At 44.2% G+C, this 19788-nt stretch overlaps 1 protein-coding gene across 1 annotated transcript in view; it reads left to right on the top strand.

Moving 5' to 3' along the window:
- The window catches only part of LOC8030150 (disintegrin and metalloproteinase domain-containing protein 10), a 194690-nt gene extending 181578 nt beyond the window's left edge, over positions 1-13112 (top strand). The window contains exons 11-12 of the mRNA XM_042292594.1: positions 8078-8234; positions 13055-13112. Coding sequence (XP_042148528.1) covers positions 8078-8234; positions 13055-13083 — 186 coding nt within the window. The 3' untranslated portion in view covers positions 13084-13112. The remainder of the gene's footprint in view (positions 1-8077; positions 8235-13054) is intronic.
- The last annotated feature ends 6676 nt before the right edge of the window (positions 13113-19788 follow it).

Below are 19788 nucleotides of genomic sequence, written 5' to 3'. Positions count from 1 at the left end.
GCGTCTCAACGAAAATGGAATGACGTAACCACCCTAAGGAAAGCGCCCATTAAGGCACCCTATGCCACCCTCAATTGCGCTATTGATCAAGCATCTTGTGACCGGATGTGGAGCGGGCAGTTAACTCAAAGCACCACAGTCGCGTCGGAATGAGCAGAACATCGGATTCGGGTTTCCTCTGCTTCAGCAAACTCTTCGCCCCGCAGGGAAGGAGCTGGAATGCTTGCTGGCGTCCTTCAACTCCGTTGATGAAAAGGGCGTGTACGCACCGGCATGCATGGGAATGGCGTGGAGGAAGGAGATCGGGGAGGGGGGATTAATGGGAAAGTGTGGTGACGCACCTCATTAAGGTAGCAGGTGCTCTCCACTCAGGAAACAGACAAATATCACTGCTGCCAGTTATAATAATGGCGCTGCTGTATCGTCATGAATTTACGTAATTACTATATTGCACGTTAAGGGTCACAGCTTTGCAGTCGTGCTGCAGTGATAGGTATATTTCAACAGCAGAGGTACTAGACAGGTCGTTTCACGGTTTTTTATATTTTACTGCTCCTATATTCATCGAACATATTTTTTAGACTTTATTTTATACCTTACATATATGTGATTCCTCTACTGTTAGATTTGCCTTAACGTCAGGAGTGGCACCAAATGAATGTGCGCAGATAGAGCATAATAATGGAATCATATGATTGAATCTATGGGATCCATCAGTGTTCTTAAACTTCGACTTAAGGTAGGGATACCCCTCCCGCCAAGTTTATTTGGCGGGATGGAATTCTCAACGTCAACTAAGGCCGTCACAGGTGCAGGGAAAGTAAACACGCAGGGCTTGTTAAAAAAAAGTGAACATTCTTAATTTAAATTTACTACGAAGCACTGCCCGTCAATTAAACAGTGTCAAAGTACGATAATAATTTTCGAACCCTTAAATGTACAAATAAAATAAGAAATACTTAATGAACTGTAATGAGAAGGTAAAGTCTACTTCTCTGTATTTTTGCAAAATCCTGCTACCCTGCTACCTTACTTAGAGCAGTAGATTTTTTTGAATTTCCCAGTTGCGTTTTTGTTTTAAATGTCGAATACGTACATGCTGCACTGATCAAAGGCATCAAAGGTAGTAGCATCGCTACTAACACGACGTAGGTCTGCTTAGATTCTGGCGCCGTATCCTAATATTTATATGGTTTAGGTGGGTACTCACAAACAGGCCAGCGCTGAGTCAGCGATGATTCAGGCGTTGGTGCCGCGGAAAGTTGCAGCTGACTTGGACGTGCCAACGCTGTGCTACCGCCGCTCTCCGCTAAGTGTTTCTTTTCTCTAACCTCGTTCAAAACCACTGAAAATCAACACTTTATTAGTGCTATGTAAGCACTCCATCAGCGAGGAGTTAGCGGTGCGCTGTATGTGGAGCCTTTTACAAGGAACTCACTAACAGCATAGATACACTGAAAAAAAAAAAATTATTGCGACGTGCCTGCTTGTTTGCCACTCATATTATTGGGCTGGTTGAGCCATCTAAATATGAGTTGCGTTATGACTCTTTGCATTCCACTATAACGAGTGGCACTTTTCTCAGTGGGCATAGTAACCATCTCGTCCTAAGTGAACATAAGCAGTCGTAATGCAGGCGGTAACATACAAGCGAAAGTGTCTTAATCAGTCATCATGTTACCTGTGACTTTATACATGGTCGAACAAGGTGAAGCCTTCCAGTCAAGCGGAATTAAGCAAAGTGATTTAAAGTTTTTAAGCAATTGCAATAAATCAGAAAAAAAATTTAATTTAAAAAAGGTCAACCGTTTTTTTAAAGAATTTTGTGTTGTTTATAAGTACTACCTACTACGAAACGAAAGAATTTCAGACCGAAATGAAATAATTTGTTTACAGAATATTTGTAGGCTGGCGAAACAAGAATAATATGCAGAAAGGTGCTACTGAAGGTTTTTGTGAAAGTGCATTGGGCGGCGATATGACCTGGTTCAATTAAATGCTAAGCAAGGGGTGCAAAATGGCGCATGGGGTGCCTCCGGTGTGCTAAGGTACTTATTAAACTGTCACACTGTGAGAATAAAAAAAAAAAGTGGCAGTCCATTCCAACCAACTTTTAAAAGCTTAACATACTCAGGGCTCTCTGAATAGCTTTTGTGCCGCCCCGGCATGACCACCGTTTATTCAACTAATATTTTGTCGTATCCTGTACGAAGTCTTTAAAGAAATGCTGACGCGAGGGCTGCTGCAGGTTTCGGTGGTATCTGCGAGAAGAACAAGCCATCGGTGAACATCGCACCGGGAAGCCGGAACTTCCAGCAACTATACCTCAGCCTCAACACAGGAATTATGACTTTCATCAACCACAATTCCTTCATACCACAATTGGTCTCCGAGATCACTTTAATACACGAAATGGGACACAGCTTCGGATCACCAGTAAGAAATCGCGATACACAATTCAGATCAAAAATTTTCAGAGACTATAAATCATCGAATATTTCCTTGCATCAAATATCGCGGCAAGAAAAGCTTTGCAGGCACAATGGTAAAAGTAATATATGCCTGCTAATTGCATCACAAACTCAGCTACTCACACTACGCAACAGAATTAGCGCAAACCAAATATTGTCCCTTTTATGCAATTTACTCCTTCGAAACCTTCCAATATCACATTTTTCCATCTTGATGATGTTCTATATTAGTGCCACCTCTTAAAGCGCTAACTTACCATATTTTGATAAACACGCACACAGAAGAAAACGACGATAATTTGTATTTGTTAATGGCGTCGCGCTTAATAAATTTAATTTCACTATTTACAAAAATCCGTCGATTGAGGACTGCTTTGATTATAGAACTTATTGTAACAATTGCCACTTGCAGTACCGCGGGACTCGTTGAGTGTCAAGCGCAGCAAAGCCTACGGATGAAGCAACGTGAACGATGAATTCCGAAGAACACTGTTTAAGATATAGTATAGGCACTCTGGGCACTGGATTGCTTTTGAGACCGCGGTGCCTTTGTGAAGAACTTAAGTTTATAAAAAAAATTCGGTTTGGGTGTCTTGTGCATTGAACGATATATGATCGGTTCACATTTTCGAACCGATCACATATTGTTCATACCCTTTTATGACTAGTACCGGGCTGTGTGCTTTTTTACTTTCTTTTATCATGTGCTTCTACACCTATTGTCCATTTTCTATATTATGACTCTTCGGCAAGTGGCTTTCTAGTGTATATTGCGCTCATGATGTAAAAAAACGAACTATTCCTAAAAATGGCTATGTTATGGGCGATTCGATTGCCATAAATTGGACTAAAATGAAACGTTTTACGACACGCGCCAGAAAAGGGTGTAAACCTCCTCTCAACAAGGTGCCTGGATTATGTCGTGTGGCTGGTGCACCAGAAATGCTTTTCCTTCCTCCAGAAATGTTAAAGCAGTCCACGTCAGAGCAAAACGATATTGTCTGAGCGTCCTGACACCGTAACTAAAGCTCAGACATGAGACCTCTCGATCATAACTATCGCCATGGAATTGCGTATGCGCCCTGCACTAAGCAAGAAAATGGCAGCGCACACAATGCAGTCAGGGGACTGAGTGCCGTTGCCCCAAGCGTGGCTAATTGAGTGGCTCTATAGTCTATACGCACCCCGCAACTTCCCCAGAGAAGAAAGCACGTTGAGATGCACAAAATAATGCGCTGTCGCGTGACTGAATTATGATTAAAGTGTGAGGATTCTAACTTGATTGGCGCTAACAAAAAAATGTATGTTCTGGCTTTCTTTTTTTCTTCTTTTAGCACGACAATGACTCTGTGTGCGCTCCTGGCGGCGAAGAGGGGAACTTCATCATGTTCCCATCCGCCACGTCTGGCACCAGACACAACAACCACCTGTTTTCGAGCTGCAGCGTGGGCAACATCAGCGCCATCCTTGTTCCGCTCTTCGAGGGCAAGAGCTCTCGCGAGAACTGCTTTCAACGTAAATGCAGGGATCACACGCACACACACACAAAACAACTCTATGAGTTACTTTTCCGCACAACACGAAGAGAGTCAATCACGGCGAACACGGTAGGTATCCCAGCCAGCGACGAACCTCAGAATATGATTAAATCAAAAAGTCCGATGGCGCATGTAAAAAGAGCGTTCCCCTTCTCCAGGGATTATTTTCGCCATTCTTCTCCAGCTCGCTTGTTCCTTTGCATTTAATTGCATTATAATTATAGTGACTTTTCGCTTGTTGATTGTTCCGGTGTCATTATTACATTTTTAAGATATATTGGTATTCGTAGCTTTGACATTTGGTGGGTATGTTTTGTCGATTGCCCTAGATTAGTTCTATATGTGTTGTGCGGAAAAGTGAACTCACTGAGTTCCTTTAGTGGGGAGAAATTCTGAGCTCCAATAGTAAAAAAAAAAAAAAAATGATACCGCATCTGTTTTTCTACGACACGCAAAGCTTTCATATCGGGATTCGTCTCAGTTGTCCTGCAGCAGACGTAATAATTTAATACTTGAACCCAGAATATACTTTTCCCTAAATCCCCCACAAAAAAAGAAACAAAGAAAAAAACAAAGTAGTAAATGAAGTTTTTTTTAAGTAGTAATTAAGCATGTTTTGATCTGTTTACTGTTCCAGTGTTTGCAAAATCAGAACCCAAAGCGCGAAACTCCACGCGAGGGCTTTTCGCCATAAAAAGCGAGCTAACCACGTTACATACGCAGGAATGCAAAAAAATAGAAACGACTGGAGTCTTGTTCCTGTAATAGTCTATAGGCTAATAAAGTTTAGAAAATAGCTGTGAGTGCATATTAGTTAGCATATGTATTAAATGTTGCTCACTAGACGAACTGTGCCAATAAATGAAAACCCTACTTGTCTAACGGAAATGAAGGTCAGAAAGTCACCAAAAACCAATAATTTACAGACCAGCAATTCGAATCTCATTAGTTAATCGTATTGTATGTATATACAGAAGGAAGTTAGTCAGCCCCAATGGGCGACTGCGGCCTCAGGTGTAGATGAGCAATCTAGCCTGCCCAGTGCAACTGCTAGCCTGGAATTTTAATGTTGATCACGCAGCAGTGACACGCGACCGCACGGCGGTACGATAATTATCCGGATCGAAACGGGCAGGGGCTGAGATTGAGCCCAGAATCCCGAGGTTCTTCAGCGTGAATTTTCGCTCCACGTGCTCCCTGCTGTTGTGCGCTAGCCCACTCGGCCTTCAATCGCCTGCTGATCTCATAAGTTCCGTTGCTTACTAATGGATTCGGTCCCTTACTAACCCAAATGACAGGCAACAGCTGACAGGTTCTGTCTCTGGAGAAAACTGGCTGTCCTACGATGTAGTCATGAAACTTCGTGCAGCCATGAATTATAGCTAAAGTTTCCTTTTCAATTTATGTGTAGTTGCGTTGTGAATACGTGAGGGATCTTGAAGAGTACGCAACCGGGTGTTCTTCTTGAAGAAAGACAGCTCCAACGCCATGTTGGCTCGCATCGACAGACAAAGTAAAAGGCCTGTCTGGTTTGAAGTACGCCAAAACTGGAGCTTCCATCAGCGCCTACCGCAGCACTTCGAAACTGTTCTGGTGTCGGTCCGTCCACACCCACGCGACTTCTTTACTCAACAGCTCTCTCAGCGGAGCTGCAATTGAAAACGTATTTGGTATGAAACGAAACACGAAGTTAACCATGCCGAAGAATATTTCAAAGGACTTGCAGTTAGTCGGGACAGGAACTGCTAGAATGTCCTGCACGCGTTGGTGGTCAACTTGAACACCTTCCGTGGTTATGACGTGTCCACGGTACCGAACTTCTTTCTGAAGAAAACAACATTTCTTTTTGTTAAGCGCCAGGTTGGCCTCTCTGCAGCGTTGTAGCAGAGTCCGCAGGTTTGCGTCAAGCTCTTGCTTTGTTGCTCCCCAGACCAAAATGTCAATCATGACAGCGGTTACTCCTCTTAGGCCTTCTAGACCAGTGTGCATTGCCTGCTGAAACATTTCCGGAGCTGATGAAATGGCGAACATCAAGAACCTATACCGTCAAAACGGTGCGCCAATAGTGCACAATTAGAAGCTCTCGTGGTCTAAAACAATCTGCCAGAAGCCAGAGTAGGCATCAAGGGTGGAAAAGTAATTTGCGCCGTGCAGGCCCGGAGAATTCAGGACATGTGCCAATGCTGGCATCGCGTAATGTTCACGTAATAAGGCTCTGTTTATGTCTGACGGCTCCAAACAGGTGCGGATCTTGTTGGGTTTTGTAACAACGACCATCTTACTGCCCTGTTTACTTCTTGTCCTTGTTTTCTGTTGCGCTATTTTATATGTTTTACTGCTCCAATCTTTAGGTTCTGTGACTTTGGGTGTTACTTGATCGTGCCCCTTGCGGTCGAGTTCTTTTTTAACCTTATCTCTCAAAACAATGGGCACTTTCCTCTGGAATTTAACGATACCTTACGCTGCACTTTTCAGCCTCATCCTGTACGAGATATTTTTTAGTCTGCCGAGTCCCTGGAACACATCATCAAAGGGCTTGGCTGCTTCGTACAGGTGGCTGCTCGTAATTGTTGCCATTTGCTTGGTTAACCCGAGCACTTCTGCGACCGATCCGCTAAGTGTAAGGGGTATGTTTTGATCCACCACAGAGAAGTGCGATGTACTTGTGTGGGTCCCACATCGAAGCGTTAGCGCAACGCGCTCTCTTGCATGTTTCAAAAGACCAAAAAACCCATTCAGAGCCATGTTGAATTTCCGCGTTGTCTTATCTGTCAGTCGCCGGAGAGTCTGTTTTGACATGACGCAGCAATCAGCCCCGGTATCAAGCTTACAACCGAGCGGCTCGTTTTTAACCTGAACCTGTGCTGACCAACGGTTTCTGTTTCGAAGGGAAAAGTATTCGTGACGACGAAATAGCGTCTTGCACCTTCAGAAAGCTAGCGGTTCGGGTTTCCCCGCTAAATTTAGTGGGGCAAACATGAACAAAACTAGTTTTACTGCTAGATTTAGCGGGAAAAGTTATGTCACGTGACATAAGCACCAATTCAATTTCCCGCTAAATTTAGCGGGGCGGTTACACCGATGCAGACGCCAACACCGACACCGGGCGCCTAAGAACTGCGATCTAAAATCCATTATTTGATTAAATCGCTTTTCAATCTTATGGACTTCGTCATATTGTTACATGTCAAACAAAGAACCAAATTTTATTTGTCTTTCAATCTTCGAAATGAGCAATTGATTATTTGGTACAAATATCTGGAATAACTTCACTTTAAGGATGTTAACAATAGTTAAACAATTACATGAAACTCATGAAATATAGATTAATCAAGTAGTGTCTTCGCGAGTACATACAACCTTTTGCTTGCAGGACCAAAACGGGCCCTAATATCATTATCAGGGGATATATGTTTACCCATATATGTCGTGAACGGGCTATATAAACAGTATTTGAATTTTTATACAGCGACATATGGCCGTATTTGCACTCGTATATGGCGATGTACGGCAGTGTTTACTCCCATATATGGCGTTATATGGCCATATTTGACTCCTTATTTTATCCTATATAGCCACGTATAAAATATATCAGGGCGATATTTGACATTTTCGTGGGGGGAAAGCTGTAAACCCGCAACATAACCGAACCGATAAAACTTTCGGTTGAACACTCTGGTACAAACCCTGTGTCGTGTTGAAAAATTCCCAGGAAAAAACAGTGAATCATAAAACACAAAAAATAAACTTAAATGATTTTATTTTCCGCCCTTATAACATGGTTAAAAATTGAGACAACACCGGGTTTTTGATAAATGGCTAATCCCCAGGGTATTATTTTTTCTATAGTCCGTATATGACGTATGTTATTTGACAAAGTTTCGTTAGTTTGATTTTGCGTTACTACAGCTCTTCGAAATTATTGCTTATTACAATGTGATGTTGGAACTGTCTTGTTTCTTTTTTTCTCGTGAACACTGTTACAGCCCCAAAGTGGCTAAGGGTACGAATAAATAATAATGAAAGGATGAGTTGCTTGAGAAGTCAATCGAACGATGTTTCATGCAGCGGACAGGGGACCGATCTGTGGCAACACCATGGTTGAAGGAAACGAGACGTGCGACTGCGGTTACACTGAATCGGAATGCAACGACGAGTGCTGCTATGCTCGCCAGAACGACGACAACAAGGAAGGCTGCTCGCTCAAACCAAACGCCAAATGCAGGTGTGTCCTTTCATTCCTCCCACTGATTCATAATAAAAACGTGGCGCTCTATGGATACGTGTATATACGGAATATGTTTTAAAGCCATTTTCATTAATTGTTTTATTTAAAATTGGGGAGAGGAAGTATTTTATGTTTCGGGAGGAGGGGAAAGCAAATATCACTACGGCGGTGGATGTTGAACGAGCTTGTTGCACTTGCCCATCGTCGACCCCTTCTGTGCACCTTCACGGGGTTCGGCTGCTGTTGGGCTCTGCGGGTTTTTTTTCTCCCTGTCGGTCTTTCCTGGGCTGTTTCTTGGTGTGACCCCAGTTTTTTCTAAACACAGTTCCCAACTGGCTTTTTGGCGAAATTCCCACCTGATCCACCAATCCAATTTATTATACCTAATTGGCTTTACATCGGGTTTGCCAACACTGGCGGTACTGCTCGAGGATCATATATTTTTCATTCTTTTAATTTCCTCACCTTATTAAAGGTTTAATTTGACCGTTCCAGACTCCAAAACCTATACGTCTTCAGCTCGTTTGTGAGATTCTACGTTTCATTTAATGTGTTATCCAGAGGGCACTGCTAAATCACTGAACTAATAAAACATAAGCAGCGTAATGAGTCAAAACTCGAGTTTCTAGAACAACATACGTCTTTCAGAAGCAGAGGTAGGATGTCTGACGCTGATGAACTATCTCCCTCTCTGTAGTACGCCTAATCAGTTTTTTCTTTTTTTAATTGGCATTGCGGTCAATAGAAAGTACTTTTATTCCAAATATATCTCAGACAGCTCTAAGAAATATTTTTCGTGAAAATTTGTTTGACCATTACTATACCGATCTCACTAAGCGTTCGGCGCATGCGTGACGGTGCCAAAACTTAAGTTCACAGGAGGAGGCAGATGGCCGTGCATGCGAGGGCTCGTGCTCGCAATATTTACGAAATTAGACGCAATTTCGATGGAGGTCACAGTCCGCTCTGATCCCCGCCCACAGATAAGTGGCTCCGCCCATTACTACTGGACTGGCTGGCTGCTCGACCGCACAGGCTAACAAACGTATTGTCTCCCTTTCGCGTCATCCAATGCGTGCAGTCTGGAAGTCTAACACCCCCTGCCAGTCGTGCGAGCGGACGAGCGGCAGCATCCGGCATCGTCTGCTATTTCACCGCCGTCTACCGTTGTCTGCCATGCCCTAAGGACGCGGACATGAACGGTGCTCGTCGGCGTCCGTTTTCGCCTTCATCCGTTTTCTTTTCCGCCCCCCGGTCTAAAAACTTTTACAACGCTCGTTAGACTCGACCATGAAAGCGGCGTTCTAGCTTTCCATCATGCGCGGGTGACGGTCCAATACAAGCGTCTGTCAGGGTCTGTCGGTGTGCGGGTAGAAAGTGACCGAGATGACTAAAAAAACAACAAAATAAATATGCTGTCATTTCAGCTTTTATATTCTTCTTATTTGTTTCGCATGGCATCCGCAAGAAAGGTGAAAGCGTCATGACGCATAATTAAAACGTGACCTAACGTTTCTCGCTTTGGCAGGCCGAATGCAATGCAAAACTTGAAAGCTCGCCTTGTGAGGCCCAGTGACGGGTACATACCTAGTCGAATTTGATGCGAGCCGAATGCCAGAATGCACCCGAATAAGTGGCTGACAAATTCTTCACTATATAGGTATCTTTTCAGTATTTGAAACCATGTTCACAATCACGACGGTTAAACAGTTCACAGAGCAGTGGGGCCGCTTTTACGGGAACCAACATCTTTATTTTGCATCAACACGCGCAAAGAAAGAAATCAAGCCAGATCGAACAAAATAGTTTATCTGGGACGCTAGGCTTTGGCCAGTCCCTCTACCAGAACAAGCATCCGCACAGGGCTTCCGAAGGAGCGTACTTGCGACAGTTGTTTGCTGCAAACTACGTCTGTTGAGATCTTCCTATTAAACACCTCACACTCGTAAACAATTACGAGCTACACAAGCTGCGCTCGGTCAGCACACCGCAGAGGCCGGCAGCCATGTTTGTTAACGTTGCAAACGAGAGCGAGAGAAGCCATAGAGTTATTATAACGTACGCTGCAGATTCAACTGACGCTAGTGTGTTGTCGCAAATCGAAGCAGATAGCAACCAGTCGAAAATTTACTTCGGGCAATGCATTTCTATGGGGAAAAGTGAGTACATTCTCTCCCTGCGCTCGATTCTATGAGAAAATATCCCGAATAGATAATTGATACGTACTAGGTAGCTTGGAACCTTTCTCAGTCAGACAGACGAAATAATTGGTCAGTTACGGCGTTCTTCTTTCAAATTCATTGCATTAAAAACGGTGCTAAACCGGCTTCTTGCATGCAATTCTGTGCACTGACGGACACTGTTAGCGAGAACACGACGTCGGCGCTTTTCAGCATGGGGGATACACGCGCCAAACCAACGAAGGCCATCTGGAACATCAAGGAAGACAGCAATAACTACGCAGTAGCTCTGGATCAGTAACTCCCTGTGCATGTACTATGAAATAGATTGAAGAACATGTAACATTGTCCGATTTTCTATAAGTAATGCTTTACTTTTTCTGTTTTGTGCGAAGGTGCTTGTTTTATATTGAAAACATCACCCGCACGCTCGAAATCTTTAAGAACTTATGCCTGATAAAAGCTGCCCGGCATAAGAATTGCTTAGAAGAGACACTTTTCGTAGCCCACGTATCTTATTCTTTACGTTTCGAATGTTTTTGACTGCTCTTAAAGATTCACAACTGGGTCATTTTCATATAATGGCAGGACATGCATATTAGCAATATATAAGCCTCATCGGAACTCTGGCGAACGTTGAACGCACTCTACATTCTCTTCGATTGTTATTTTGCTTATAATCCTCACTTGTATTTACACACCCGCTGTGGAACACAGGTTTGGGCCTAAAATATAACGAAGTTGAACATCGTTCGCTAATGAAGCAAAATGCGGTAATTAAAGCAATTACTCATTTAGAATCTTAATATAGGTACATACTATACGGTACCACCCAAATGTTATTGTCCGGCGAAGAGACAAAATGCACGCGCGTTTTCCCATAAGGTTGCACAGCATTACCGCTAAAGTAGACTGGTTGCGGTCTGCTTCAATTTGCCTCCCGGAAGTTGCATTGACATTAGCGTTAGTTGAACCTCTAGCGCACGTTATAATAACTCTATCAGAGAACCACTCTCAGATTATATTTGAAAACAATAATGACTCTATCTTGACTATTTGCTTATCAAACATAGAAATATAGTTGAATAAAATTCTGTTTCACCACGGAGATAAACATTTACTACCAAACTTTCACACGTCAATCATCTCTCTAGCCAATAAGAGATGTAAGCGCACATTGTAAGCACGGGGCGAGGCTTAGCGCAGTGCGACCTCCACCTTCTGCACCTAAATTGTGTCTAACGCCGTAAATATTGCGCGGAAAAAAAATATGTTTCGTGGAAAAGTTATTTAAAGAAATATATGTCCCACCTATGCCCTTACGAAATAACTTGTTTTTCTTGCAGTGTTTCTTTAAACTGAGATAGCAGCCAGAGCTACAAGCGCGTGAGCACGAGGTCAGGGCTCTGAAACGTTCTTCCGTAGAACGAGCGCTCGCTCTAGAGAGACACGTCTCAAAGCCAGGAGCGCGGGTTAGCTCGCGTTTCAAACTTTCGCTCTATACTCTGTTTCATACTAAGTGTACAACGCTGTCAAAGCTGCTGGCGCGAGCATGGAGTAGGATCTCGCGTACCATTTGCACGCGTTCTCGCACAAACGAAACCATGAATAAAGCCACACGCACGCGCCAGTAGCAGTGACAGCGCTGCATACTAAGTATGAGACGCAGTATAGTCTCAGCTCAAGGATAAACGGAATATAGTAAGATCAGTCTATTCATACTCAGCGTCACAATGGTCTTGCGAGGCCGTGAAATTTTGATTAAAATTCGTAATGGGGGAAACAGGGCGAGGAAATATCACCGTTGTTCACGCCTTCTAACAAAAAAAAAAACAAAACAAATTCAGTCTTTTCATTTTGGTGAAGAAGGAAGACCAGCGGAGCTGTAGAATAGAAAGTAATGGCCGGCCGCAAGTCGGCAAGCCGGATAAAAAGGCTGCCGCCCTCTATAAGCGACGGCGGCAACCAGATACGTGGCTTGCCGCCGTCGCTCATAGATGGCGGTAGGTGTTCAGAGTTCGGTGTCTTCATTTCTTTGGGGGGGGGGGGGGGGGGGGGGGGGAGGCGGAGGGAGGGGGGGGGGGACACGATCCTAGGGAGACTAGCCCTTAACAGCTCCGCTGTAGAAAACTAACCGGGTAAAGAGAGCCACTGATTTAGTTTTTCGATATCGATTCTGGAAAACTATTATTATGCACGCAGACATAGAAAAAAAAAAAAATGGATTAAACATATTTTTTTTTTTTTTTTGTATCGCCAATTAACTTATTTCGCCTCTGGTGACGTAGAACCAGAACAAGCGAGAAGGCGTCGTTCTCTTCTTCCAGTGTGCTTAGGCCTGTTGATAGTCGCCAGTTCTAAAATGCTGGGCACGGTATCCAAGGTACCTTACGTTCGGCTAATTTTGATAGCGTTTATTCTTGCGGAAATGAATAAAAAACGTAAAAAAAAGAATAATAAAAAAATAACGTCAACAACAACCTGCTTCAGGCAATAAACAAATGTTTTATCCTGAAGTTATTTTTACTTCGTTTTTCTTGTACTGGGGTCCGAAGTGCTAAATCTTTTTGCATGAGATTTCGCCTTTTTTATAATCCGCGCATTTTTTTCCTTTAAAAATCCCGCATGCCTTATCAGCCCAACAGCAGGCCCATGTTGCACTGTGAAATGCAACCCAGTGGGAAGAAAGGTGATGTGCTCTCCTGAGGGTTTCTGCACGAAAAAGACATTTTGTGAATATCCTTTTTTTGGCAACTAGTTGTTTTTCAGCAAGTGACGGTATGAAGAGTAGAGTACGTGTCTCCTAGTGATAAAAACTTATTAAATTTGCAGATTTTTCGGAGGTCCTATGAAATGCGAGCTAGCAAAATCCAGCTCAGCTTAGCTTCACCACTGAAAGATCATGCAATTTGAATCGTGCTTGTCTCAAAGGGTTTTCTCCGAAAGACAGCGGGAGCGAACATTTAGAAGAAGGTCATGGTGCTTCCTACGTAGCTTCAAACACAACACAAGTTTAATTTAGAAGTGATCATTCTAAACTTTATCAAATGTATCTAAATTAAACGGTTAACAACCCGAGGCACTGATTTGTACGACGTAGTAGTGAGTAGGAATTTAATAAGCTTAAGGCCAATCGTGTGAGCCAAGGGGATGTTTGACAATTTGAACGAACCGCATAAATCGGAACATATCAAGCTAATATTTGGTACAAAAGTGACCTGTAAAGGTTACGAGCGGTGAAGTCTCTACCCACGGCGGCAGTCTGCAAATGAAAGATGTCTGAGTGAATCAGCAATCGCAATATAAAGGCAGACGTTTACGCATAGCCGAAAGTGCGGGACAAAAATATTTATTATTGATTTTGTGTCCGTTTTGCGTGTTTTATTAGTAAAAAAAACTAGTTAGTAGAAAAAGCTATCATAGAAAACACCAAAAAGCCCACGCCGAATTTAATTTTAAAATATCGTCTACTTTCCAAGATCAGAGCGTGCGCCGTCGCTCATACCTGTCTCCATCTGTTCACTGTTGCGCCACTCAGACGCCTAGCGAAATCAGGTTCGTAATTTTTTACTCTTCTCTCGGGGAACTTAATTCTTTAAAAAGTTTGATGCACGAGATGCCCCATTTCGGTTACATTTTCACAAAGTTTGAGCGCCATGCGTCAAGCCACCGATTAACGAGACCCCCTTCTAAGGGCCAACGACCCAGCCGACTCGCTCGGTATTGAGCCGCTTCAAACAAAACCGAGAAAGTAGTTCGTTTAAGACAAGTCACACTTATACTGGCGCAGTCACTTCTCCGCATTACTCTACCTTGACCCGCCACCACCGGGCAAAATGCTGCCTGTCCCGCACCGGCTTTGAAGCCCAACTTGACCGAATGCAACGAGAGGACGCAGGTGTGCCTCAACGGCGAGTGCGCGGGCTCCATCTGCCTCAAGTACGGCATGATGGAGTGCAGCCAAACCGGGTCTCACCTGTCCGTCGCGGAACTGTGCCTCGTGGCTTGCCGAAGCTACGGTAAGGAACCTATTAGCTATAGCAATTCGTCCCACTTATTTGATGACACTCTTTGCCAATCTGATCGCTACCGCCTACTCTAAACGGTCGCCGAATTCGCTAAAAAAAGAAAGAAAATTAGGCCAACGTTTTGTAATATTCTATTTAACATTAAGTCAGACATTCGCTGGCACTACAATCCTATAAGGCCTTATAAGCAGCAAAAAAAAAAAGTGTATCGTCACGCCGATCGTCGAATGCATATTGTATCGCCACCTATAAATCAATCCCGTAAAAAAAAAAAAGTGAAAGCAGTTTACAACTTCCTGTAACGCCGAATTGGAGCGCAGCTCTTGAGGAGGAGGAGGGGTGGAGGGTATATTCCTCCTCCTCCCTCGTGATCATGCCTGCTAGTCCTCCTCCCCTCCTGCTCCCCCTCCCACTCCTTTACCACCTTTACCGGGCGGGGGAGGAGGGGGGAGGAGGAGGAGCGGAGGGGGAGGAGGAGGAGGGGGAGGGGCGACGCCGACGCCGACGCCGCATAGGCTGGAAACGGGTCCTGTGACCCGCCCGGACCATACTACACAATGAGGGGAGGAGGAGGAGAAGGAGGGGGGAGGAGGAGGAGGGGGAGGAGGAGGGGGAGGAGGAGGAGAGGGAGGGGCGCGGTTACGCTGACGCCGACGGCGACGCCGACGGCGACGCCAACGGCGACGCCGACGCCGCTCAGGCTGGAAACGGGCCCCTAAGAGCTGCGCTCTAAAAATAAAGTGCAGAATCATGAGGAGTTTACGTTGCGAGATTGGTTCATTGGGGATACCAAACGCACAAAAACGACAAGCTCCCTGGCGACGCATTTTTTGACGCTCTGTGATTGGTTCTGGCGGATCGTTTAGCTTCGGCTGCTGACGGACGTTTGAGTGAAACGGAAGTGTAGTAAAGCTTACGAATGTATACACCTTTGCGAAATTCGCCCTCTGCGCTGCCATTTTTGTCCACTGGGCTGTGGAACGCCTTCTGATCATGCGCATGCATCCCAAGCGCAATGAAACGGTTTTTTCGGCCGGGTGATAAGCGATGTGAAACAGAATATATTGGGGGGGGGGGGGGGGGGGGGGGGGAGGACTCGGAAAGGCATCTGTGCAGTATAGGCCTAAGTATTTGGACACTCGCGTTAGAGTGACTGACAGCTTCACAACCGCAGGGCATGACTTTTCGAGTTCGCGGTGCTTACTTCGTTCTTGGGAGTTGTTACTGGCTAACGTCACAACCTCGTTTGCCGCGCACCGATAATTAACGGTTGTCGAGAATAGCCCGCCCTGGGTTTCCTAAGCGGTTAATCACTGTGTGGAGTGCAAGTTCGTCTGCTTCTTTTGTAGGGGCTGCGGTGACGTCAGAAAGACGCCTAGCTCTGATTGGCTTTGTTCAAAAGGATAGTGGGAAGACCTTAAAGCAAGCTGCCTTGATGTCTACGCACTGTCCTTCATCCAGAACCAACCAGAGCTCGGTATTTTGACGTCACCACTACCCCTGCAAAAGAAGCAGAACTTGCGCTCCGCATAGTCTGTTTCTGTACCTCTCTGTGATTGGCTTCTGCGGACTCTTCTCGTAAATGGTCTACCAATGTTTGAGTCAGCACGGCTACTTAATGAAGAGAATCACGTTGAATTGAATCACATTTTTGATAGGCCGCTTTTATCGTGAAAAGTGAAGTGAAGTCGGGTACCCATTCGACGAACAGGGATAATAAAGTTGTTAGAAATTGAAAAAACAGACAGCCAGAAAGCTTTGTTTCGAAAAAGAAATTATGTGTATAGTATATACCTGTTTTCTTCACCTTGCGTAGTCTTAGCTTCGAGGAATTCACACATGTTTTACTGTACCTATACCTTGAGATTTACCAGTTGTCACAATTTTAAACAGGAACGAGTTTGCACGACGTGCGCGTGAACGATCAGGCTGTTTAAATCGACCGGAAAATTCGGTTTCTTAACCTATCGCGCTACGACTTTGTGCAGCGTTGCCCACAGATGGTGTTTTTTTTTGTTTTTTTTTGTAAAATTTCCGAAGAGCGAACTTACCTGAGAAAAAAGTAAAGAAAGAAAAAGGCTTAGCTCCTATGGAAACGCAGCGACGCCACCGGTCTGCAAACAACACGGCGTCGTTTCACACGGGAGACAATAGATGGCGCAACAAACGCCGCCAACTAACGAGCATACGGCGCCGAGAGCAGGCCTTTTTGGCAGACGATCTTTTCGACTCGAAAGCGGCGCGCGTTCCGCAGGCGGCGACAATCGCAGAAACAAAAAAAAAAAAAAAAAGACAGGTGCGATAACAGCAAGGAACTGCAGTCCCTTGTCTGCTAGAGACGCCGGCTCTCGGCGTCGTATGCTCGTTCGTTGGCGGCAGTTGGCGTCGCGAACGCTTGCGCCATCTCTTGTCTCCTGTGCGAAACGGCGCCGTGTTGTTTGCAGACCGGTGGCGTCGCTGCGTTTCCATAGGAGCTAAGCCTTTTTTTTTCTTTACTTTTTCCTCAGGTAAGTTCGCTCTTTGCAAATTTTACAAAAAAAATGCACCATCTGTGGGCAACGCTGCACAAAGTCATAGCGCGATAGGTTAAGAAACCGAATTTTCCGGTCGATTTAAAGAGCCTGGCGTCTCCTTGTTTCACCCTGTAGAAATGAAAACCAAAACCTTTTAAAGCTGAACATTGTATAAACGATAACCAAATAGGCTTGATTTAACATTCAGGGGTAGATAGACGCCTATATTTACCCTTAAAAGAAATCGAGTGAGTAACTTATAATGCCGTTGAAGCAAATTATAGGTGTCCACAATCGGTTCATATTTTCTGCCGTTGTCGAAAAAAAATTTAGAAGGCATTATACGTTATTGTATCCCCAAGAATTGCTAAAAACGGCATTGAACTTGCACGCAAAGCAGACAACATATGAAACTTTTTGAAAAAGTTAGCACTAGAAGATGCATAGATCACGAACCACATATTTTTATGAACATTGAAATTAATTCGAACGTGAAAGTACGAGTGCCGTATCCTACCTACCGTTGTGGAAGGGTTAGTGAACATCCAGATATCGAATGTCGCTTGTCTGCTAATGTTCAGTGCTGCATTCGATGTCAAAAACCTATCGAAGATATGTCAAATGAAAGCAGCCCGCCTAAAAAAATAAGTACAGTAAAGGTTAGTACGAATAGTAGTTCCGTAATTACTTTGTTATAAGGCAAGGCACTCTTAGTGCAATGATGTCGGTATAACCTTATCTTGAGATTACGAGACAAAGAAGTCAATAAATGAGAGACAATTTAGAATACAATATAAAAGGAGCAATTTTAACTAAATACACTTCGCTTTCAGTTTGCATATGATCATTCTGCAAAAACTACAGGATACTTTTCACTCGTGGTAATCAACATATTTACGAGTGAGCACTACTCTTCAGAGTACGTACCTAAAATAAATTTTGAAAGTGAGCGTTTTCGAAAAGGCTTTTTCACATCGTGTTTGTCTTTGCTCTCTGCAGAAGACGCGAATGCATGCAAGCCGCTCTGCGAATTTGAGAAGACGAAGTCGCTGTGCAATCTGAGGCTGCAACCCGGCTCGCCCTGCAACGGCCTCAGGGGATACTGCGACGTCTTCCAGAAGTGCCGCAACATTGACGAGGAAGGCCCACTTGCCCGCCTACAGCGCGTTTTCTTCGGCGCTGAGTCCTTCAACGCCATTCACGAGTTTGTCACGGTAATACATTTTGTCAAAATAGCTTTATGTTTTTGATATAAATTGTCACAGCGCTGCAGTATATTCTTTCGGTCATTAGCCAGACGCTTTGAACAAAATGCAGCAGCTGAGTTATGGCAAAGGAAACATTTAGTAGCGCATGTAAATCCTACATCTGCCTACGTAATTATAAAAAAAAGTAGAAAACCCAATTCCACTAGAAACAAATTCACGTTATTGCTTTGCCGTGGGCAGTTACTACAAGGAGTCGAGTCTGCCAACGCGGTCCTCGCTCAACTCTCATTAAAGCGGCATTCACACGTCACGCCACAGCCGATGCAGCTCTGTCGTAAGATCAGCCGCTTTGGCGTAGACGAAATGTTCGTGGAAGGAATGTCAGTGTTAGCAGACGTATTTAGCGTTTTCTACTTTTGACAGCACCGCAGGCGAATTTAGCGATGTTCTTAACACCACCTCTTTTAGCCATGAAGAAAGTGCACTAAAATGAAATTGATATCCCGCCATATCAGGGTAACATATTTGTGCCACCAAAGTATCTCTTCGTCGCCTCCGCCACTGAGCTCATGCCAATTCTCCTCATACAAAGCGTGACGTTTTCGCACGTCACGTGCGATTCGCGAAGAAATCGAGCAATTTACTCGGCATCACAAAATAAGAAGAAAACAATTCATAGCTAATTTCTGGTCAGTTGTGTTGCACGTGAAACGTGGGGCGTCTTCACTCTCGGCGCTCTCCAGTGGTCAGTTTAGCGACTGACTTAACGCGTGGAGTGTACACTCGGTAGCAATTCCTGCAATGGAAATACCGGAGCTAACCAGAGTTTTAAAAACATCCCACCGAATAACACCTCAACTCTGGGCGATCTGTCGTGACATGCCAAAGGGTATTAAAAATAAACGTTTGTGATATGCTGGAAATACTTCCGCTTAATAATCTAAATAGTCTGGGTTCGATTTCTGCCCTGCGCAAAAACGTTTTACTGAGATGGCCTCTTTCCTCCCACGGAAACCAATCAGTATCGAGTCCTGCGGCCACGCTTTTATACAGGCTTCATTTTAGGGCCCCACGAAATACCGAAAACCTAGTCAAAGAACGTTTCGCATTGAAGCACTTTAACGAAAGCCCTGCGTTTTAGAAGCACTTAAAATTAAAAAGAAGGATTTCAAGGTTTCTCCTTCACGACATACTCCAATATACACCGGCGACGATGGTTAAAAATCTAACCTGGAGTCAATTGTTCTATTTTAATTCTACTCCCCTATTGAAAATTCCATCAAGATACGTAATTTGGGACAGTGACTGCCAGTCAGCAGCCTTGGTGGAACGTGGTGGACCATCAGATGACGTCAGATGACGTCGGACTGCCACTGTCAAGGGAATTTCATCAACAAGGGCAGCATTTATATAAGAGTGAAGCTATGCGCACTCATGAATATCGCCAAATGCCTCGATAAAACAAAATGTTCGAGAAAAAAAAAAGAAAAAAAAAAGCAGGACCACCGCGGATCGAACCCGCGACCACTTGCGTACAAATCGGACACCTTAACCGCTATGCTATGCCATCTTTTTTTTTTTTTTTTTTTTTATTGGCTATGCTATGCCATTGCTTAGGAAAC

This window comes from Ixodes scapularis, unplaced genomic scaffold (genome assembly GCF_016920785.2).
Source record: "Ixodes scapularis isolate PalLabHiFi unplaced genomic scaffold, ASM1692078v2 PGA_scaffold0__279_contigs__length_252992795, whole genome shotgun sequence".
Classification (NCBI taxonomy): Eukaryota; Metazoa; Arthropoda; class Arachnida; order Ixodida; family Ixodidae; genus Ixodes; species Ixodes scapularis.
This window is presented reverse-complemented; position numbering and strand designations above follow the sequence as displayed.